At 35.7% G+C, this 24155-nt stretch overlaps 1 protein-coding gene across 1 annotated transcript in view; it reads right to left on the reverse strand.

Moving 5' to 3' along the window:
* The window catches only part of FER (FER tyrosine kinase), a 140884-nt gene that overhangs the window by 15887 nt on the left and 100842 nt on the right, over window positions 1-24155 (reverse strand). Inside the window, exon 16 of the mRNA XM_026040981.1 lies at window positions 15493-15616. Coding sequence (XP_025896766.1) covers window positions 15493-15616 — 124 coding nt within the window. The remainder of the gene's footprint in view (window positions 1-15492; window positions 15617-24155) is intronic.

Raw genomic sequence — 24155 nt, forward strand, 5'->3', positions numbered from 1 at the left:
TCACTGACTGAAGTCTTGCATAAGGGATTTTGAAATATCCTTTGACTAAGAGCAAGTCAATCAATACTTACAGTGATAAAAAAAAATGTTTCATGAAAATGTCCTCATGCTGTAATTCTGCCAGAGGAGGCTGAAAACTACAGTGGAACGACAAAAGTGGAAAAAAAACCCCACAACATATCTGAGCTTATTGTTTTATTATGTTATATGAAAGAACTCCTGTAGGATATATGATCCAAGTGAACTCAATTTCTGACAGATGCATTTGCTCAGATTTGTTGAGAATCTTATGAGCATCTATGGCAACTGCAGCAATCTTTGAACTGAGCTGAAGATACATAATCTTACCAAAGTTTCTCCCTGGTTTATGACAAAAACATCTTGATGTTCTAAGATGAACAATAATTGAAAAAATGTATTTCCTTAGTTACATGATATGTAGAACTATACCTCAGCTAAGACTATGCAGAAATAATATATGCTTTAAGTGTTTTTCAGATGAATGAGGCACACTAAAGCCACTTTACAGTCTTCCTCCATTTTCCACTCAGCCGCACACTTTCAAAAGTACTTTATAACTTTTCATTGCTCTATTTCAGTCACTGAAATCCTATATTTGGAGTACTTTTGAATAATTCCACTGTCACAGAGAACATCTACATAGCAGTAAGATGTACAAGCATTGATATTCTTTGAAAAAATAGTGAGGAAATTTTTGTCAAAGCAACTAAACAGCTTAAACTTAGTATGCATGTAAAAATAAGTGTGTATGTGCACATGTGTAGAATTAGAAAAGGGAAACATACTTGTTTTCCCCAAAAATGGAAAATGAAAATTTAGTATTCATTAGCACTGACACACTGCCTGAGAATTTTCAATTAAAACTGAAGTGGCTTCCTGCCTGAAACAACTGAGGTACTCTCATCTTCAGACTTTAGGAAGAAAGAGTATTAGGAAGCCACTAAAATACTGAACTGCATTACATTTCACTGCAACAGTCATTTCCTTTACTAGCAACACTGACTAGAATTTTCTATTGTAAGAAAAAAGTAGAAGTTACAAAGTGAACACAAGATATGACAATGTATTTTAGGTATTCTTCAAAAATACTCATGCTCAGACTATTTACCTTTTGGCCAAGGATCTACAGTCAGAGAATTCTGGACTTCATTTATGACGTGACCTAGCAGAAAATTAGTTGACTTTCCTTCTTCTCCCTTCACCCCCGAAAAACACCTACCTATGATGATTTTTTTGTCCTATGATGTAGTTCCCTGTTTGTCTTCTACACAAACGTCTCTTTTACCCACGGTAAAAATGAAAACCCTGCAGTCCATTTTTCCTGTTACTACAAATATTAAAAAAAAGTTCTAAAAACCACGGTATTACTAGTGAAAAAGTTATGTTCTTGCATGTGGCTATGAGATATTGGTATCTGACAGTATATTCAAGAAGGCCTCTGCATTTTCCAAACACATTTAATAACTTTGTAACTTTGAACTCCAAAATACACAAAACAGGTAAGAACTACCACTGTAACTTCATGGCAATGACTATAACTCATAATAAAAATACTGCAAAAGCAATTCTTACAATCTAAGGACCTTTTTTTTTTTTTTTTTTCCCAGTTTAATTTAGTGACAATTGTTTTGGTAATTTCAACATGCAAGTTGCATTTATTGCACTTACAGACTCACACAACGCCAATTTCGCCATGTCTCCCGCAATTAGATTTTGATCTGCAGAATCTGCTCATTTTTTCACTACAATTTAATAAAAAAATTCTTGTTACAAAGACAACGAGCAAACTACTACTTTATTTTAAATATGAGCAGATTAAACAGTGTTAAAAGCAAATTAATTCACTTCTCTTTCAGAGAATGAAACTTCATCTGGTTGTAAAAAGCCCGAGCTTTTCATTTAGTATTCAGGATCAGTGGGAGGTGAGGACCCTCAGTTGAATAATAACTTCCCTTTTTTTTTATGATATCTCTTGGTACTTTTAGATTCACACCTAACCATTTCCTCCCAACTATTATTATTATTAAAGCTACAATGTTCTCCAGACTTTTAGGTCTACTCAGAAGTACTGTTTAAGAAACAGAAGTGCACTAGATGAGAAAATGGATGCAAAAGCTATTCCTGAAAGAGTTTTTAAATTGTTCAATATTAGGATACATTTTTCTTGCTGAAAGAAATCATGGAATTTCAAAATAATTTGCAAATTATGTCTTCTCATACTGAAAAAAAATAGTCTGTACAAATCTGAAAACAGTTTTAATAACAAAATGTAAGTTCTTGTTCTGCATCTTAAAAATAGTAATGCTACACACAGAGAAACTAAAATCCCTTTTGAAAATGACAAAAGCTAAGAGAACAGCAACCTGCTAAAAATGAATTCTGCAGAATTAAAATGAAGATCTGAGGTAGAAATAGACTAGATAATACTCTAGTGTGTTTCACATACGCCAGAAGATTAACATTTTCTCTTCTGTAGTTGCTTTAGGATAAAGTGTGTCCTACGGCAATAATTCCAGAGTACATGTTTTTATTGTTCTGGTAGAATACAACAGAAACTCATTTCTGTGACCTTCAGCTTGTTATTTATCTATACAGTAGATGTCACTAAACTTTTGGCATTCACCTTAAAAGTTAATTACTTTTACTCTACTACTCCCCATTGTAACAAAGCTACGAGAGTACACAGTTTCATTTATATCATGTAAGATTTTACTGATCACCATAGTAGCTTTCTCAAACCATTAGTTTGAGTACATTATTTTTGTATTAGTTTCAGTAGCCTATACTCCCTTATCATAATAAAATATCAAACACTCCTAATGTTACATCCTGTAAAATAAAACATAGCAGCCTATGAAAAACTATGAAAAACTCCTTTTCAATCCCTTTTGTCTTATTTTTAGCAAATCTTACTGATTTTTTTTAGTGGGAATCTTCTGTATCAGGAAGATCTCATGAGAAAAAGATAAACTAACTCAGCTACACAAAGGTAAAATTATAAGCATAATATACTTACCTTTAAAGAAGAAAAAAACCTACTCTGAAATGTCTCATGAATTGTGCTTATAGCATAAGACTTTCTTCCAATCTCTAACTATATTCTTACCCTTTCTATAAGGAATTTTTTGATGTTTGATTTCACTTCTTGCCACTGTGTTAAGTCTACAGAAGATCAGATTTTCCAATGCAAGGAATTGTTCTTGATTTGTTCTTGCATGCCACAAGAACAGTCATTGTGCTATTAAAAAAAAAAAAAAACCAAACAAACAAAAAAAACCACTCTTCTAAAGGCATAGATTATACCTATATTCATTACAGACACTTGTATTACAGCATCATGCAGTCTTCTGAGCACATATCCTTTTGGATCCCCCTGCTGAACCCTTGCATCCTAACAGCAGTCCAGTATGGCAGAAAAAACAGACCATTTTCTGAGGTTTTCAGGGCCAAGTGAAGCACTCAAATACATACGACTAGAAATACTAGTTTGCTGCTAAAACATTTGCTTTAGCTATGCTGCAGCAAGAACAAATAACATCATACTTCCTGATACATTCCAATTGTATTTTCTTGGTTCATGTGTTAGTCAATTACGTAGTTAAATCTGGAAGTGTAGGGGAAATAGAAACAATAGATACGAAAGTCAGAAAGAGGCTTGCCATGGCCAAAACAGACTTCTTCACTACTCCAACCAAAACTCTCAGTCTTGCTTGTAGCAGCACCTACAGGCAGCTTGGCCAATAACTTGATTAAGGAGAACTTGCAAGCAGGTTTGTGTTAATCACCAGTGTGAGATGAAGTTATAGTTCATTAAATTTAGCTTCATTTGTATACCATGTATGCTCATTAGCAAGGATTTCTCATGTCCTCCTTCCTGATCCCATAAGAGAGCAGCAATAAATCATTCCCTCCACTCAGCCTGCCCAGGAACCTGGCTTGCTGCTCAGCTTAGCACATCCCTATAAATGAATGGGCAGATAACCTGGGGAGATAGCATCACTTCTCATCTGAAAATCTCTTTTTGGTGATCTCCTCTCTGACGGTTTATGTCTTAATGATTCTTTGTCATACCATTCATCCTTCGATGAAGAACATTCTTTATGCAGTTAGTAAAAAGGACATGGACTATTTAGATATAATTATTTAAAATTAGTTCATATTACAAAACATTAATTTACAAATGCACGTGGATACTATGCTAATACTTGTGTTATTAATTCTATTTTATTATTTTCATTTTGACTACTGATTTATCTTTTAAGAAAAAAACAAAGTACTAATCACAGTGTTTTACATTAGATAAACTTTTTTCTGGCATTTTCCCCATGAAACAGCAGAAGTGAAAACCCAAGTTGTGAATGCCTTCAAAAAGATCAAAAGCAGGGTTAGTACCAGGAGCTTTCACAACAAAATGAGCTTCTTTTTCTTGCTATTGCAAAAATTCAGCTACTTTCACCTGCAGAGATTACTTCTGGAAGATCATTCATTTCAATGTAAACATTTTTCAAAACCTGACAAAAGGGTGTTCCTGGCTAAGGAATAATAACCCCTATCTAGTACAATTTTAGAGAGTGTCATTTCCATTTCCTTCATTGCAAACAATGTATTAGACTTTCATTGATTAAAAGACATGGCAGAGAGGCTAAGAAACACTAATGGCCATGACAGTGTATTAAATCTAAGGAAATCTTTGCCATGTAACAGCTGGGGTTGGGGACAGGAGCAGTCTGAGTGGGACTCCTGCTCTGCTGTCATCCATGCACAAAGGATTCAATTCACCAGAGTGCTGTATTAGTTTCCTGCACAATCACTGAATCCACAGAGTTAAATAAGGTTTCAAGTTACATCAAAGTTATACATGAATGCATGAAATAGTTCCTTAAAAATACAAAACAAAGAGCCACACTTGATTAGAATCAAGAAGTTAACTTCCAGTGGAACAACTAACTGATGATTGAAGGGTACAAACACAGACAGACACACACACACACAAGTGTAAACTAAAAATAGTAGGCTTTTTAGCATCTGTCTCATTACCAATTATTGGTTTATTCTACGACTACAGATTTCTTACTACAATACCTGGTTGTCATTACAGACATTGATATATATACATATTTTAAAGCCTCTACATAATAATATTATGCAATATTATGGCTGAATTTATCTCTTCATGGCATTTCAAATCATAATCCTAGGAGAAGTGACATGCTGAAATGTCAGAGGTCGAAAGTAATTGCGTTGTTTTCCCCATCTATGGGGATACAAAGAATGACATTCAAACACCATCAATAACAGGGGAAGTTTATCGTAAAGTGGAAACATCAACCTCATCAAAATCTTTCATTTAACAGACACTTTAAAGCATTACTACAAGAGCTATCATTGGCTGATCAAATTGGATTCCATCTACTCTAGTGCTGGAGTTCTGATTATCTGATGCTACTCAGATAATACAATTGTCCGCATTATTAACTAGATATATGATGAAACCTAGAAATAAGATGAAATTTAAGATGATAAGATGATTAACTAGAAATAAGATGAAACACTATGATTGCCTTTAGAAAGAAAAGTCAATCACAGAAGAAGAAAATTTATTTCTTTTTACCTATAAGTAGAAGCTTCAGTTTGGTGTTCCAAACTGAGGAACTGTGGAAGCTAATGCTCTACATTAAACTGACCTCTGGGAACTATTCCTTAATAATGTTAGTCTCAAAATTACCACAACTAAACAATAACTTTGCTTTGTGGTTTTATTACCAAATGACTCGGTAATTTAACATGTAACAAGAAGAGTAACCAATGGCAAGCATAATTGGTGCTGGAAATTTGCAATGACAAACAAAATCTGTCCTATTTATCACAAATTCAATCAGCAGCTGAAGAAATAAATGTGGTTTTCTAAAACATAACAGAACTTTTGAGCTTTGTCATTAATATGACAAATATTAATTTAATATCATCATATTTAATATAACCACTGCTTTTTACTTATGTAACAGCAAAAAAGCCAAAATTAAAAAAAGCTTTCTAACATCCTGCACATATTAATTTAATATAATGAAATATACAGTCTATTGATTTGCTGATATAACAGCAAAAAGACAAAAATATATACTTCCTACACACTGCAATTACTGACAACGCTGGCAAAAGGACTGCAGCATTGAGCATAATTCAGACACATCTACGTAAATTAACATGAAATTGCATAGATCTGCAATAAATGAAAATGCATTCAGACATTTCTTGTAACATACTTAAATCACCCAAGCTCTTGCATCCATTACACTAGTCACAGGTCTTCAGAATTATTTTTGCGGCAGCGGCAAAGCTAACTTAGAGCTAAAAGCTGGTTTGCTTTTAATGGAGATTGGGGTGAATTTCTGACAAAGAAAACAAGAGATACAAAGTACAGACCCTAATAACAAACACACAGAGTATACATCGAAAAAACATATTATTCTTTCTTTTTAAAGCTTTTATTATTCAGTCAGGCTCAAATCTGGAAACTAGTGATTTAGGGAAAATAATAATACATTTGCAGAAAGCTTATTTTGTATTCAGAAGCTGCTCATCATTGCATATATATTTAGAATTCAATAATCATTCTCACGCTAATTTAGTAAAGTGAAATTTGAGTATACTACACTTGTAATATTTAATGTGTTCAGATGCTTCCATCTCCTACTTTCTTCTCCTTAATACTTTCACACATGAATTGAATAACCTCATTAAAGAAAAAAAATGCATTGCTAAAATAAATTTTCAGAGAGTCAGAACTACCAATTCAGACCTGATTTCCAGCTGTTCATTCCTTAGACTGACCTCAGTCTAATAAAACATGCTTTAGTGTTTAAGATAAAATAGCATTTAAGATGAAATTAAGATAAACAATGAATGAACCTGTGAACTTAAACTTCTAATTTATGTGAGGTCTGTAAAAAATCCAAACCTAAATTTTCAACAACTTATTTCCATAAATTTTTAAAAAGCATTAAAAGATATTTTATTTCACCATGTACAAAAGATTTAGAAAATAGAGAGATCTCTACAGCTAAGCCTAGGAGGACTACAAATACATTCCCCTCTTACATATTTTCCATTGCAGCACAAGACAGAACAGATTCAAACACTAAACTTCAGTTTGCCTCTTTCTGTGCAACACTTTGTTATTCTCAGTACTATTTATAATTTGTTTAGCAGGTTAAAGCAGGAAGGATGCTTATGATGTAAACATTTAAACAAAAACAGACAGAAGGCTAACCCAGTTTTTTCAATGTATTGCATTTCCCATGCCATTATTTCTTAAATAAAAAAAAAGGTCTTCAGCCTCTACCTAGAAAACACCTGCTGCAAAGTCTTTTTCCTCTTAAAGTCTGACTTTTATGTTACTACACACAATCACTGAATTTTCTGGTGAAATTGACTCTGAAGAAAGGAAGCTGTGAAAAAGAATTGAGTATTATGAGTAGGACAGACTGCCTTACATAGAAAACAAGTAAACTACAAGACTGTTTTTAGTCAATAATAGTCTTCCTACATTTAAGTTAGTTAACTTAGTTCTATAAAATAAACTACAAAAATGAAATTTGAAGTTTAATGCTAAAATGCAAAAATATTTTAATTTGCCTGAATTATATAGTCAGTAGATCACGCATAGTCTATGTCTAGAGATGCTAGCACACATGCTTTGGTTTACACACAGGCTGCAGTGAAACACTGTGTTTGTCACAGGTTAAATTGCTTCATATAGCACACAGGAAATTATTTGGCTTTTCATCCTATTTGTACAGAAAATATTGTACGAAGAAAATAAGTTGAGTGAGAAGGTGACAAATTTTCCACCAAAAGATTAAAATGATAATATTGAAAAAGTAGGAATTATCTAACTCAGTAGCTGAAATAGTGAGGAAGTGCTCAAACTGTAACTCTATTAGGAGAACAGACTTTGCAATTGGAGACACAACCACTACAAGCAGTGTTCCTAAGGTGAACAGAAACTGCATGAAATGTGGCTTTACAGAGCAGTTCCTTAAGCAGTACAGTTTATCGACAACATCATTTAAAACTATCTGCTTAAAATTAATAATTCCTGGTAAGATATTATAAGTACATCTATTTAAAAAGAAAAGAAACCTGATACGTGATCCTCCAATCTACTGTGGTATTGCACGCAGAATGAAGCATGTCCCCCCGCCACTTTCCCCCTAAATAACCATGACAGTCATTTCAGGGTTGGAACTATTACACTGCAGAGCACACCCTGTGTCTGAAAACTGCCAAAACTAATATCCTGGAGCACTCTAATGCACTCACATTTTCATTATCTAGCTCTGTTTAAAATAAATGTTAGGTCGCAGATGTAGTTTTGTTAGGCACTGATGAATTAAGAGCCTTGTGCAAAACAGACATCTGTTGATGGGGGCACTGGGCACTGCTGGGGCACAGAGGCAGCCCGAGGACCCTAAATGCCCCGGGAGCTCACGCGCAGAGAGGAACCAGTCGCCTCTGGAAGGGTGCAGTGCCCCTGCACTGTAAACAGGCTGCCAAGCACCGCTGGGAGCCAGAGGTGCCAGCAGCCCCAGCAGCCACGACCAGCCTGGCTCGCCGTGGTGTCCGCGGGGCCCCGCGTCCTGCCCGCGCTCCTGACACCTTTTAATTTTTATTGGGGAAGGAAGAGGGCTGCTCCCGGCCATGCCTCAGCCACTGCCAGGGGGCCACGGAAGAGGGGGACGGCTTATACATCCTGCTCCATGGGCTGTAGGTCATCTCCCACTATAAATACTATGCATTTGCCAAAATCTACAACAGTGAACAAACTTCTCAGGACACTTTCCCTTCCTTCCCCTACTCCTCCTCCTCTTTTTTCCTTAAGACAGTCAATGAAAAGCAGGACTTTCAAGGTTCACATGTGCGTTTTTAACTTTAAATACAGTAGAAAATGTTTTTAGTGTTCACACTGTAAGATTATGCTTTGAAATATAGTTTTAAATGACAGAGACACCTTATAAGACACATTTATGAATAAATTGTGATTATGCCTCGCATTTAGGTATTATATCAAGCATGCCATTGACGACTGTTATTTAAAACACGTATTTGCTGGAGTATAACCAAATTCTTAAACACAAACAGTACAGAATTTTGATTCACTAATAATTAAGTATTTTTGCTCTGTGAAAAAAGGTACAGAAATGGAATTTTGCATTGTTGTTTAATTTTACACATGTGGCTCTGAATGAATCATAAAAAAATCATTACTATATACAGTATCTGGACAGAAAAGACTAATAAATCTTCTTAAGATCTACAACTTAGGTTTGCATAATACTTTTCAAATCAAGTACAAATAATATCATAAATTTAGTACCTCTTGCACTAATGCTTTCTTTTACAAAGTCCTTAGTACTTCCTCAGGGAATTTTATGAATTATATAGGAGTGGATACCATTTCATAAGAAATTACTGCTTGCACAATAAACCTTAATGAGTCTATCTATTCAACAGAAAGGCAAATTAATTCTGCAGAATGAATTCTGTCTTTCTCCACAGCCATCACCAGCACAGGAAATTACAGAGACCACAGTAAGGAAGGATCCTCACTGTGGAAGGGTAGCACGATACCAGCTTCTCAGCAGTAGGTGCTGCAGGATGCTCAGGTATCTAGCAGAGACCAGAACAACTGCTCTGGGAGCAGGGAGCTGCTGGGAGGCCTCCAAAGGCCCACGGCTCCCAGGGGCTGCTGGAGCTGTGGCACAGACCTGCCGTGGGCCGGCTTCTCCCTCCGCCTGCCGCGGGAATCTGCTCCGCTTCCAGCTTCACACCCTCACCTCCCACTTCCCACTGATACCAACACACCAACCTGTGGAGGCAGGATCACTTCCCATTCCTTCTGCTGTAGCTGAACCACTGGCCCAGACAGAAATAAAAGATTAATAGACTCAGAGTTAGGAAGAAAAGAACTTAATTACATAGTGCTGAGGGCATGCTGGGCTGGGAGGTGTCCTGAATCCCGATTTCCAGAAATCTTTACAATAGAAGTTACCAGAGTAAAGGGAGATAAAAGAATTCCGGGAACTGAGCAGAACATGTAAAGTACATAGTAACATGGGAACCATGTTTTTCTAAAAATTTACATGTAATGAATATAAATGTTTCAGATATCTAATGAAACTATATTTTATGTGGGGTTTGTAGGGACTAGGAATACTATTACTAAAACATACTTCATTTGCACTAAGACAAAACCAAGCAGTTTTGTCTTAGAAAGAAAAATGTAAGAAAGAAACATGTAAGAAGTGAACCACCAATCACGATGATCCCACTCCCAAAAATATCTTCTTTAATTCAGGACATGGGGGGCTTCCAGAATATTAACTCAGTCTAATGAAAGGGAAATCCGAATAAGGAATACATCTTGATTCCTGTTTGTTATCTTTTCAAGCATATGGTGCATGAATGGAAAATAACTGATTTAAATCTGTTGCCACCTTTCTGCTATACATAACAGATGAACAGTTGAAGGCTATTGCTGATAATGTCAGTGAAAAACTGTCATGTGGACAGTTATCAATTGATTACTTTTAAGATTCCAGTTTTACTACAGCACATTCCTAAATCTTACATTTTGCTTAAATTGTTTCTAAAAATACACTGATAATCAACTGGTTTGTAAAAAAGTCCTTCAAAAGGGGAGAAAATTATATGTTTCTCAAGCAAAAGAGTGAAATTGAGTGAAAAATACCATGAAGAAGCAAATTATATAATCGAGAAAAAGAAAAATATTTCTGCTACTTTCAATTAGAATCATATATATATATGTGATACATACATATAACTAGAGCAAAATTTTCAAACAAAAGTAGCATTTTCAAAACCAATTTTTCCCCATGCTTTTAAGGGGTTGTCTATTAAAAAAAAAAGAGAATTGAAAAACAAATTGCTTTTATTAATACAATTTTCTTTTAATTGAGTTTTATTTTATTTTGAATTAATTTCATTATAAGAAGAGGGTGGGTATGGAGGGTAAAAAAAATATATATGTATTTAAATTATTTCAGACATGTAGCTGCAGCTTTTCTCCTGTATTACCACAAAATCGGTTTGGAAACTAAAAACAAATTATGTAAAAATTCACGCAACACAGGCAATTGCATATTGGAAAAGAAGATCAGTCATGATTTTTTATCAAATCAATTGAGATGATCACATTTCCATTTTAATCTTGTATTTCTAATCAACAGAAAAATGTAACATAATCTAATTAAACAACAGCATATGATAAAAAGGAAATGCAAGAAACAATTCTTCAAACTCAATTTAATTAAACAGTCATGAAATAAATGCATACTTCTGTATTTGTTCAGTCACTTGTTTTTTTTTCTTTTTGTGACATCTATTCATGCAGCTTTTTTATTTCAGCCTACTCATTTCTACTGCTTAATCGGAACAGAGAGAGGAAAAAAATAACAATCCCTAGAACCTGGCAAAGACCAAAATGCTGATGAAATGCTCACTCCTGTGCATTGTGTCTCTTTGTATTTGCACCCACTGAAATACCACAGCACACACGAATAAAGACAAAATAAAGAGCAGATTAGTTCGTGCAGCCGTTGAAAGACTAAGTAAAAGTGTGAATCAAATGGCAATTTTAAAAAGTTAGTCAAAATTTAAAAATAACATTAAAATATAAAGGCTAAGCATAGCTACCGCAGCTACAACTGAAGAATGACATTAAAAACCATTATAGCATGCTGCTGAGTAGTCTTTAGTTTAGTATTATCAGCAAGTCTAAATAAGTCTTACTAAATAAGTCACCTAATTTACAAAAAAAAAAAACAAAAACACCAAAACACCACACAGGGGTTCTGAACAGATTTTTAAAACAACAAAGGAGTACTAACCAAAAAACACAGCACGGAAGCAGAATAATTTTCCTATTTTTGCAACTTACACAATAGAAACCATTTTTAATTATGTATTATTTAATATCCTTTAAGTCCAAAGTAGTAATCAGAGCCTTTGAGGAGTTTTATTCCAAAAAATAAAAAGAGAAAAAAGAAAAAAGAAACCTTTCAGTCGATTTTTCCTGTAGTTAAATGTTTTACCTCTTTTTATCCACAAAGAACCACTACCGGTTGACAAATTTTCTGAACATGAGTTTTTTGTTCTTTCTAAAAGAAAGATTTTTTTTCCCACAATGTTACTTCTTCTTAAGAAGTGTTAAATGTTCAACATATCTAAGACTGGGTCTTACCAGACCACAAAACAGGGAATGAGGGCGCTCATACTGCTTGCCCAAACCCACTGGTCACACAGGTGCCCTACAGTGCTCCAGCAAGGGCAGAGACTGAAGGTTATAAACCTCCATGACCTCGCTTACCACCACACAGCTTGACTTTTCCCTGACAGCCCATCACTCTTTAATTAACACACCTGCAGAATAGCACTGGTTGTGCTTGCTCAGTGCAACGAGTTCAAAACAACCACAGATTCACAGATTCACAGAATATTTAAGGTTGGAAGGGACCTCTAGAGATCATCTAGTCCAACCTTCCTGCTCAAGCAGGCACACCTACAGCATGTGGCACAGGGTGGCATCCAGGCGGGTTTTGAAGACCTCCAGAGAAGGAGACTCCACAACCTCCCTGGGCAGCCTGTTCCACTGCTCTGTCACCCTCACAGGAAAGAAGTTCCTCCTCACCTGGAGACGGAACTTCTTGTGCTTCAGTTTGTGGCCATTACCCCTCGTCCTATCGCTGGYCACCAGTGAGAACAGCCTGTCCCCTGCCTCCCTGCATTCTCCCTTCCTGAGCTTATACATATTAATCATATCCCCTCTGAGCCGTCTCTTCTCCAGAGAAAAAAGGCCCAGCTCACTCAGCCTCTCYTCMTACGAGAGRTGTTCCATTCCCTTAATCATCCTGGTTGCTCTTCTCTGGACCCTCTCGAGAAGCTCCACGTCCCTCTTGTCCTGGGGTGCCCAGAACTGAACACAGTACTCCAGGTGCGGCCTCCCCAGAGCTGAGGAGAGGGGCAGAATCACCTCCCTTGACCTGCTGGCAACACTCCTCCTGACGCAGGCCAGGATCCCATTGGCCTTCTTGGCCACGAGGGCACACTGCTCACTCATGGTTAACTTGGTGTCAACCAGGACTCCCAGGTCCCTCTCCGTGGAGGGACCAGCAAGTAACAAATGTTTGGTGCTTCTGTGGCAGCCCTAGGCACATTTCAACATGACCCCATCTGCAGCTGCCCCAAAATCCTGGGCAGGTGTGCAAACCCCTGCTTTCAAACTGCCAACCAACCTACAACTTTTCTGGGTATGAGAATCCTTACATCATGCCATTTAGCACTTGGTAAAAACACATTTTAAAATGTGATGCACTACTTTTCTAAAGTGAGTATTTGACAACCTACCTCTGTTCATCAAAACCAGTAACTATATAGGGACTGTATTATTACTAGTGAAATCACTAAATTTGGCTGTTTGTTCTCCTGATTCAAAATTGTTGTTGCTGACAAATCAGGTTCAGATCATAACTCATAAATATAATAAGGATGCATTATGCCCAACCATAACATCTGAAAAATCTTCAGGATCTCAGAAAATAACATTGTTAAATTAATACTGAAAATGCCAACTACAATTTATTAACTTGTACATTTCATAAAAGAAAGCAGTGTTCCTGAAGTTGTTATTTGACTACTTGTTTGCATTTAAGTACTGCAGTTTTCTTCAAGGTATGTTTACTGAAACTTTTATTACTGCCTTCAAGGAAAGCAGTTAATCTTGTGGTGACTTCTGTGATAATCTGTGATAATAACAGAGTTTTCTTCCACGGATTCTGTAAGTTTTTCCTCATGCACATCCCAGTATGGGCAACCCTGGGTGTATATGCTGCCAGATAAATAAGTGGCAGCACCAGAATCAGACTCACATACGGTTCTACTCGCTGCCTTTGGATCTGTATTTTAATTTGGCTTTCTAAACTTACAATGAAATCCTCATTCAATAAAACATTCAAATAATACAAGACATTCTCTCTGAAATGTATTCTTAAAAAAAAAACAATAACCAAACCTCACCAAAATATAACTTGGAGGGAGAAAAAGACTGAAAAGGGACATTATCCATCACCATGAGCTGTCTTATTGCAGTGACAGCACAGTACATGCAAAAACCACCACGGATATAACAAAGTTATTTGGAAGAAAGCACTTGACGTAGAGAGCAGTAATGTAAATGAGCCTTAAAGGTGACATTAATATTGTTGTTCCTATTAACTGCTGACTGCCAGTGTCTCAAAAACAAACCAAGGCCTTAATCTCATCTGTAATCCTAAATAAACCAGAAGATCAAGAAAATGCTTTTTGAAGAGTTTCAAAGGGGAAGGGAGTAACAGTTCTCCAAAAATATTATTTATTTGCAAAACAGTTTATGTTTTTCAAGCGTCACATTATCATTAAATGAGTAAACAGTGCTCTTTTTCAGTAATCATTGTTACCAGATAAGGCATTACACAATACAGTTCAAACACAGGCTATTATTCAGTTATTTCTCCCCCCCTTCTTTTTTTTTAATTTTCCTGAGCATACGAGATCATAACAGGCACTTCTGATCTAACAATAACTTAACAGCTAGAGAAATGATAAAATACAACAGTTTTAATGAGGATAGTGAAAATCACTAATGTTTTTCATAGCTTTGATTGATATGCAATTATTTTCTTAACAAACAGACTGAAAAGCATTCCACATAGTAGCGTGCTGGGACTTCAATCCTGTGGCTTCAATCTCCATGTGGCTTATAGTACTTTTCTGGCATTTGCCATGTGCAGTTTTATTTAATGAGTGGTATTTTTTTGTTTCAGTATTACCTATATCTTACGATTTGGAAAAATTTTTTCAATTAATTTGAGGTCCAGAAAAATTTATTAAGTTTTGAAAACTGTATAACTATTTAAGTTTCTTCAAAGCAAGCACAGAAAAAAAGTTGTATATATAAAACTGTATGTTAATACTGTAATACTTTATAAGTAGCTTTTGAACTTATTCTGATTAGAAAGATGCGTTTAAATGTAATGCTTCTTGACTTGAAACAAGTAGAATAATTCAATTTTGAATAAAAAGAAATGCCATTCAGATAGCTAGTAACAGGTTTCACTATATATGCAGGGGGCTGATTATGCAAGCTAAGTGGCCCAGAGTTCAGCTACAAAGCAAACTGGAAGCCATTGCTATCATAACTGAAAGCTTGTTTATAACTTTTCTGGAAAGGAATACTTTTTTTTTTTAACCAAATGAACACAGGGAACTTAGGGATGATATCATAGAAAAAAGGAAAAGAGGGGGGAAAAAAAGGCAGTTTTTAAATAGCAGGGATGATATTAAGCATGAACATACATTTAATCTGCTGGCATTTCAAGGGATCAGAACTACAATACTGAAAAGAAAATTACTTACCTATGTATACAGTTTTTAGATTCGAGATATGCCATACCAGAAGCAGCATCTAATGAAAATTTCACTAACTGTTTAGTTTTTAGATCATCTTTTTTCTTTCTTAAAAAGGACAGGAAATCTCCTCCTAGAGAAACAGACAGATGGACAATGAGACACGACATACAATACTCACTTTTATCTCTCATTAAGAATGCAAGACTGAAGAAAATGTGTTAGGCTATCAGCTGTTCTCCTCACCCCATCAGTCAGAGGTTAGCCAAATAAAAAAGAAAGCAAGCCCTCTCACCAGGATGCATTTTCTGGAAGATCTCTGAAATATTAGGTGTCTAAGAGTGAAAATTGCACAAAATACAAAGGCAGTTAATCGTCTGTTTTTGTTACATCAAAATATCCTCATAATAAACATTAGACGTACATTTATATGAAAATTGATGACAAAAGCAATTAATTTTTAATGTGATGCACATAGCTCTTTACTAAAGGGTGGTTCCATCAAGGGTCTACTAAAACTGTGAATGAAGTGATTAATTTCTATTTGTAGGTTCAGGTACATTAAAGTAATTGATTTGTAAAGGACCACTGCAGGGATATTGCTCAAACTCAAGCTTGATGCCTTCTGAAAGGTTACAAAGTGTTTCACTTCCCAACCACAGTTCACTACCTATTTGATGCTGAAATTAAGGCAGCTATTTATTTTTTACCTTGTATAAATCTTCGTAAACAATTATTATTGATACCTCATATTTTCAGTCTTGGTTATTAATAACTAGGGTGTTGCCTCTTGTCTTAGGAAAAGAAGGAAGCATCATGAAGGATTCCCAAAAGGAAATTTGTGTTTCCAAAAATAAATTTTCAGAAAATAGTGATTTGGAAACAGATAAACACAGGCTTATATAATCTATGCAGTATGTTCTGATTGATATTATTTTAATAAAGGCTATTTCTAAAAAAAAAAAAGTAATTGTTGTAGGCAATGTCAAAAGATCATTGAGTAGCTTTTCAAGTAGCTGATTTATTGACATGGTTACATTACTTATTTATAGACAGTTTTTCTTTTTTTCCACTTTGCACTGAACTGACTATAGCTTTACTTTCTTTCTTAGAAAAGTAAAAAGACACTATATATTAAAATTTTTAACTAAAATTAGGCATTGTATTACATTTCATATTTCAAGAACTAAAATGAGAAGTTACTAAAGGAGAAAAAAAGTCTCATATTATAAAGTTCAACTTCTGAAGCCCTTCAAATATTAAGCTAGAGTAAATGTAAGAGGGATTAGCATCTTAATTGCCAAATACTGCACTTATTTAGTTATTTTGCCTAAAATCAGTATTTTTTTTTCAGTACCAAGTATCTGGAGATGAAGGCTTAATAGGTTGTTCTTTCAGAAAAACTCAGAGAAAATAAACACCCGATTAACCTCTAGATAAAAGAACAGTTTCCATTTTGCTTGCTTCCTTTTCTGCAAGCACAGAAATACTACAGAGAGTTTGGAAGCCACTGTATTTCCTTATTACCCAGACTTCCAATTAACTTGTTCAAGCAGATGGGACTAGAACAGATGAATAAGCTTATCTAACACGGGCTTTCTTCAGTGACAAATTTCTGGCAATTCCTAACATAACAGCTAAATGCAGTCTATTTAAGTGCATACAGGCAATTTTCAGCTCTCAGGAGGAACAAAGCATTGCTTACAAACCGCACAAACCCAACGCGGAGAGCCTGAAGCTGTTCGACTAGGCTGCTGGTGCACTCTGTGAGCGTGCGAGGAGGGCGGCCAGGGCGAGCGGCGCCTCTGCGGGCAGCGAGCAGGGTGCTGCGAGTGCGGACGCGGGCGCCGAGCCACCAGCACGGGCACCGGCAGGCTGCACAACCACCCACGCAGCACCGGGCTGCCGGCCGGCCCTGGTGCCCGGGACAAGCAGAAACAAGGTCTGCTCCACAAGGAAATGCAGTCGCCTTCATGACACGTCCTTAGTCTGATAGAATCCGCCATGTGATATTGCACTTAAAGATCCAATGTTAACCTAAAAGAGCAGAGCCTACTGCAAACAGCAGGCAGTGATCACTCTTCCCTTAACCAGGGAAGTATTGACTAGGTCTGGTAACTGGCAAGAAGCAGAGTGCACCACTGAAGCAGGGGTCATTTCTCCTATGTGTGAAAAAATTATCCTGGTTTTAACAAAAACCGAAAAAAATATTTTCAAGCAATTCAAACAAGGCCAAATAAGCAGTATTTGCATTCAAATTTCTATTGAAATATTTTGTTTATATTCTGAGCATTCACTTTTCTGCATATAGTAACCATCTTTTAGTAAGTATGCCTATATATGTATATTGACGTAGAAGCATTAATGATTTCCATTGTTGACAAATTGTGGCATTGCTTGTACAGGAACAGAAAATCAAGGCAACTTAAAAGAAAACTGCCAAGAAATCAGCTCAAAAAAGTGGGAAGCAACGAACATTTTCCAATACTGAAAACTGAGACTTCTCAACAACTTACTGCAAGGAGTCCTGAAAAAATAGATGACCTCAGTTCGATATACCAAAAAGAAAGAGCCCTTCTAACGCAGATATGTTAAAAAGGAAAGAATGAATTTAAACTAAAAGTGTTCTACTTATAAAAGGTGTTAAATCAACATTAATGCACATTTAAACATTAATTGTAGTTATTACTAAAAGTGAAGTTGAAATCTTTAAAGCAAGAGTAGAAACCTCTGCTGTTTTACAGCAAAAACTGCTATTTCTAAATTCTATTTCTTGAAAATAAATTCTAACATTGTAAAATAACGCTGAAAAATAAAACCTTTAGCTATCACTCTAACAGGCTTGAAAAAATGGAAATGGAACCCTGAAAGGAGCAAGACTGTAAGGGCTGGAGACATGGCAGTGATCTGCAGAATTTTCAATTCTATAAATTTAGATAATTTCCGATTTTATGAATGTCCTATTTTATATATTTTGGTTTTGAAAATGTCTTTATATTTCAAAATTTACAGATAAAAACAAAAAAATCAGCTGCAGCTTCAATAAATGTGTTTTATAAAACAGAAAAAGATGCAGAGCTATAAACTGAAGCAGTGCAAACAGCAAGGGAAATATGCATTCTTCCACAACCTGCCAAATTAATACAACCTGTAATCAACTTTATTGTTAGGTATCTCTTATGAAACTATGAAACAATCTCACAATACATTTTATTTTGTAGTCATAACATTTAGTTAGCTTTTCCCCATGTTTTCATGCTTGCAGGTATAGTCATTCTGTTTTATTTATGCTTCTGTTGGCCACCCTGTCTCGCTATGCCAGTCGACCAACAGCTAGCTACCACTACTATTTAAGCTAATCCAAAACTGGCTTACAGTTAAAGGAATTGTTAGTTACCTCCTTTGAGGCCAAAAAAGCAGCCAGAAGTATGTAAGAGAGGATCTATGGTAACAGAGAAAATTTAGTAGTAACTAGACATTAAAGCAGCAATCTCAGAAAAAATGAAAAAAGATAGTAAATCATTTGAAATTGAAAGTTAAACAAGATAAAAACAGTTGTCTCTTAACATGTAAGAAAATACTATTCTACATGTAACAAATTCTCCATAAAACACTTTGTAACGGAAGTGTCCCAGTACTTGTTTGAATATCCTCATCTAAGCAGAATACAAGCAGTTATGAGGTAGGCTAAATTTACAATGACAATTTTTAAATTCGTAATTTTATTAACAGTGCAATGTGAATATAATGCAACTGTTAATTTTTTTTTGTGATTTACAGATCACTATTTGTGATTTACAAATCAGCATTTCTATTATATTATAACAAAGAATGACTATAACATGATTTTGCTATAAATTGCTTATTCTCTTCAGATTATATGAGCTTGTAAAAACTTCAGTGTTAATAGTTTCATACATTCTTGTAAATGAGAATAAAAATTGGTGACTTTAAATTGAAATTTTTTAATTATCTTATATATTTCTTTTTAATATGCTTCGGCGATCAGATTAGAATCCTAATTATTATTATCAGTTCATTTACAAACAGGATGGAAAGCTCGGTTTCAAATATTAGAATGTGTCGAACTGGTATTGTATAAACTTCCTAATGCAAACATAACTTCAGGAGGTGATTCAGACTTGCTAATCTCTCTTCAGATTTTGGCATGCACTATATGGCCTAAAAGCCTAAAGCTATGTACAGTGTATTTTATCATATGTCACCTAAACATAATGAAATCATCCTAATTTGTCCCAGAGTCACGGCATGGAAAAAAAGTCATGAAGATCATGTGTTTGCACACAGTTCTGTCTTCTGGTATCTGTCACTGAGTAAAGGTCATGGAAATGTATTTTTAATACTATCTTTGACCTTGATATGAGAGCACTGTTAGTTGCATGCAAAAGAAAAACAAAAAAAGATAAAGAAACACAGCAGTTAAAAAAAAAAAAAAAAAACTTTACAAGCTATATTATACCGTTTCAGGTTAGATTGATTGTCCTCATTACGACAGAAGGTAGGTTTAGCTATCTGTCCTTCAACTAACAGAATTACACAGTTAGTAAATTTTGACTACTAAAATCTCCTGCTGCCAAAATTAAAGCTATCTTCACAAGAAACCATCCACATGAATAGCATCAAAGCTGAGTTAAGAGGATTTCACTCCAAACCCTTCAGTATGCAACTCTAGCTCTATGATATCTTTATGTGCTTCTTAAAACTAGTTTTAATATAAAAGGGAGCAATTTGCTATTTGCGGCACAGAGTGTCAGAACATAATATCCAGTATAAAAGCTGTTGATAAAAATGAAATAAGCAGAGCAATTAGACCGACTATGAAACAACTGAAACAAGAAAACTTTCCAAGGTTTCATCATGGAAAGAAATACTTCTGCTCATGCGTGGTTACTTCCACAGCATCCTACATCTGCTATGTAGGATGTAACTGTTATTCCAGTTAATGGCACACCACCGTCAGAAAACGAGTCTGTCCCAACAGCTCTAAGTGCTATAGAAATAACAGACCATAATTACATCACTAACAAGCATAAATCAGCTTCCACTTTAGATTTACGAAAGGACTGCAGTGTTTGCCTAATACAATAGAATAATTTTATTAAGTAGGTGACAATGTGCAGGACTAATGCAGGAAGCTTCATTCAGAGCAGCCTGTCATAACTGGATGCATCCAAAACAGCCTTTAATGTATTTCACTCTGAAAGTGAAGTATTTCTTATTATATTAAATAATTTCAAGAGAGTAAAAATAATGGGGGCCATACTTTATACTATTAGCATATAGTATGTCATATTCATAGCGATTTAGCATTAGTGTGACAAACAAAAAGAAGCTACAGTTTTCCAAGAGAGAAACCATACCTATGACCCATGAGAAGCCAAAATACATGAAAATGCAATGAAATACGGTACATCAGTTTACAAAATATTTCACTACACTAATATCCAACTGATGGCATGGATGATTTCACTATAAGAATGTACTTCAATGCTCTCCTCTGCTGAAAACACCAGCAGAGGAGACAAGATAACAAGTTACTTGTTATCAAATTGTTCGAGTCTCTGTGATTCATAAATGTTTGATAAACATTATATTAACAAGCCAGTTAATATTAATATAGTCATATTAAATATTTTTATTTGCACTTGGAAGTACATATAAATGTGAGGATTCAGTCTTTTGCCTGTCCAAATCCACATTTTATTTGTTGCCTAATACTGCAATCCCATACAGATTATCAACTGAATACATCAAACAAAACTACTTAAAATCATTGATTTTAAATATTGAAAATGCATCTGCAGTAATTTTTGCAAACACTTCTTAAAAGACAAATAAGCAGCTATTTCACAAATAGTATTAAAAATCTAAGTGTTTTGAAATGCTCAAATTTCACTTTCCTTAAACTGTTTTTCTTCTTCTCACACAAAATAGAACTCAAGTTTCCAAGTAATGGAACATGTGTATGCAACAATTATTTTGTTTTACATAGGTGGCAATGGAAACCGCGAACACACTGAAGGTTTTTCAGCTGCTAACATGCTCCATTTCTCTTCCTGTTGTCTAAACAAGAAGGCAGACTGTTGCCATAATATACTCAAAATGAGGAAAGAGCTGGCAAGGATCAGCAACCTTGTCTCAGATTTATGGTGGGTCAAGTAAGCCATATTCTAATGCCAAAAACCAGGCCACGACCACCACTGATTCCCAAAGGTCTGTCTAAAACCCAGGGTGTCACCACTGGTCAAGAGGAACGCAGGAGTTACAGAGGGAACTCCGCAGCCAGCACCGTTTCTCCTCTGGGCTGCACAAAATATTCCTCTTGAGACAACAGGGTGCTGTATCTTGGTTTTGGGGCAATGAGGACATAGGAGTATGAGTGGAGAGATACAACTTACCTATGCAGTTAACTAAAATGAGAAACACCCTCCCCATTCATGAAGATTTGTTACACTCATTTCCACAAATTGGACTATGTTAAAAAAATCAGTATCCTTGAAAGAAATTCTGGGCAGGAAAGTAACAATGATCCATGTAAAACATCACACACATCTAGAATATTTCTTTTTACCTAAAGGTAAAGAACATTACTCTCTAAATGCAGACACATTAAAAATAACATATATTTTCACTTAGAAGTTGTTTTAGATAAAGCAAGAAGTAGGACTATCTACAAACAAAGTAAACAACACTGCACACAGAAATGCTTGCAGCTGTCAAAACACTTCTGCTATTCTCTTTCTGTTTGGTTGCTTTCATTCAGCCTGAGAAGACTGTCCATTTGTTTTGTCTTCTTGTTGATGGATGAAATACAAATTTATTTTTGTGCAGCCTTTTTGTAAAACAAAGTATCAGGAAAGCCTAAAATATTTGAAAAGACCAAAATCAAATTCTAATCTCAATTACTACAATAAAAAGACTCTCTAGGAGTGGCTTGGTTTTCTTCCATCAGAGGGAAACTGAAAGGAATTTTTAATCATCATCTACTGCCCAGCAGAGGAATCTGTTCGTGAGAATTAATGTTCACACAGGCACAAATGCTGCAGCAAACAGATGGAAGACAGAGCCATACATGAATGTACAATACTGGGGAAAGGGGAGGAAGAAGAGTTGGGATGTCAGGGAGCCTACAAGACATCTGGGGAGGAGAGGGTGACATGGGACACAGTCACGCTGAGCAGCCTATTTCAGAGTTGGGGTGACCTGCTCAACAGCATAGAATAGGGCAGAGATACAAGTTTGGCAGGGTGCAGAGGAATAAAAAAAAATTAAAAGGAGTAAGAGATGAAGTGAGTTGGCCAAGCTGGACCAAAGCCAACTGCACAGAGAAGATGATGAATAGGGTCAGAGACAGTCCCAGAAGAGCCTGTTTTAGGAATTCAGGTTTTCTGAGATCCTGTTAGAGGCACTGGAAGGATGTTTTGGAATGTGCCTGAGAGCCAGCAGAGCTGCGTTCATTCAATGCTGCACCTGAGCTAATAAAATCTGTCACCTCTGAAATGTTTCTGCATCAACAGCATAGACAATTTGCATCCCAAATGATTCAGTCCAAATCACAAAAGGTTACGTTATCCAGCTACAAAGATGGATGTGATGACCTTGCTCAATTCCACCTTGAAAGCCAGTTAATATGTCTAGACATAAGCTCAACAGGCAGAGCTGAAACCTGAACTCAGTGATAAATTCAGCCAGCCTTCTTGTGCTACCACATTACTAGTTGCTTGCATAACCCTTTATATATACAAGCACACCTATCTATACCTGTTTGCCACTGCAAGTGTTCAGCAATCTATTCCAATATATGTCAGCACTGGCCTAATAAAACTAGGAATACAAAAAACTCAGCATCCAGTTGAGTGGGAGGGCAGGGGAGGTTGTTCTTCAGAGACGATGCATGTTTAATCAAATAGAAAACTCTACAGGTATAATATGAAGTGCTAGTTTTCTAGAGTAAGGTTGATACTGCACTTAATATCAGAAGGAAAACTCCAGAACTTTATAAAACAAAACAAAAGCAAAAAAATCCCATATATTCACACTAGATAGTTCATAGAATACATTAAATACTGCAAAACTATTCAAAATTGCACGGGATAAGGATCTGGTAAGGAATCAAAGTCTACTTATTAGAGGGTGTTTCATAATATATACGAAAGTCGTAGCTAGAAGAAGCTAAATTAGGACTCAGCAAAAAGGCCATATTTTCCCTATTTTGAATATTCACTTTCTCGAAGTGTCAGTGTCTATTACTACAGGGTATGACAGAAGGATGTTCCAGCTTCTTCTTTTCCTTCCCTTACTGTAGTTTTAAGACTGTGTGCAGTAACACACAAAAAAACCCAGACTGAGACAGGGGGGAAGAGGGGAAAAAATAATTAATACAGTGACCTGGAAAATAAAATGTACATGGAGTACAATGTAATGTACAACGTAATGGAGTATAATGCCCATTTTTTTCCGATCAGCGTGGCCTCAGAGAGAAACCTGTGCTTCCTTAAAAAGTAGTATAAATCATGTCTTAAAAAATGTCCTCCCATCTGAAAACCATCCCTAAAAGAGGTTTATTTACATGCATTTAAATTCTTGCCCAGAAAAGTACAGACTGCATTCACAGCATGTCAAATACGCTTAAGGAACAATTTTAAGACTAA

The sequence above is a fragment of the Nothoprocta perdicaria genome, unplaced genomic scaffold, assembly GCF_003342845.1.
Source record: "Nothoprocta perdicaria isolate Ctin4 unplaced genomic scaffold, notPer1 scaffold_273, whole genome shotgun sequence".
Classification (NCBI taxonomy): domain Eukaryota; kingdom Metazoa; phylum Chordata; class Aves; order Tinamiformes; family Tinamidae; genus Nothoprocta; species Nothoprocta perdicaria.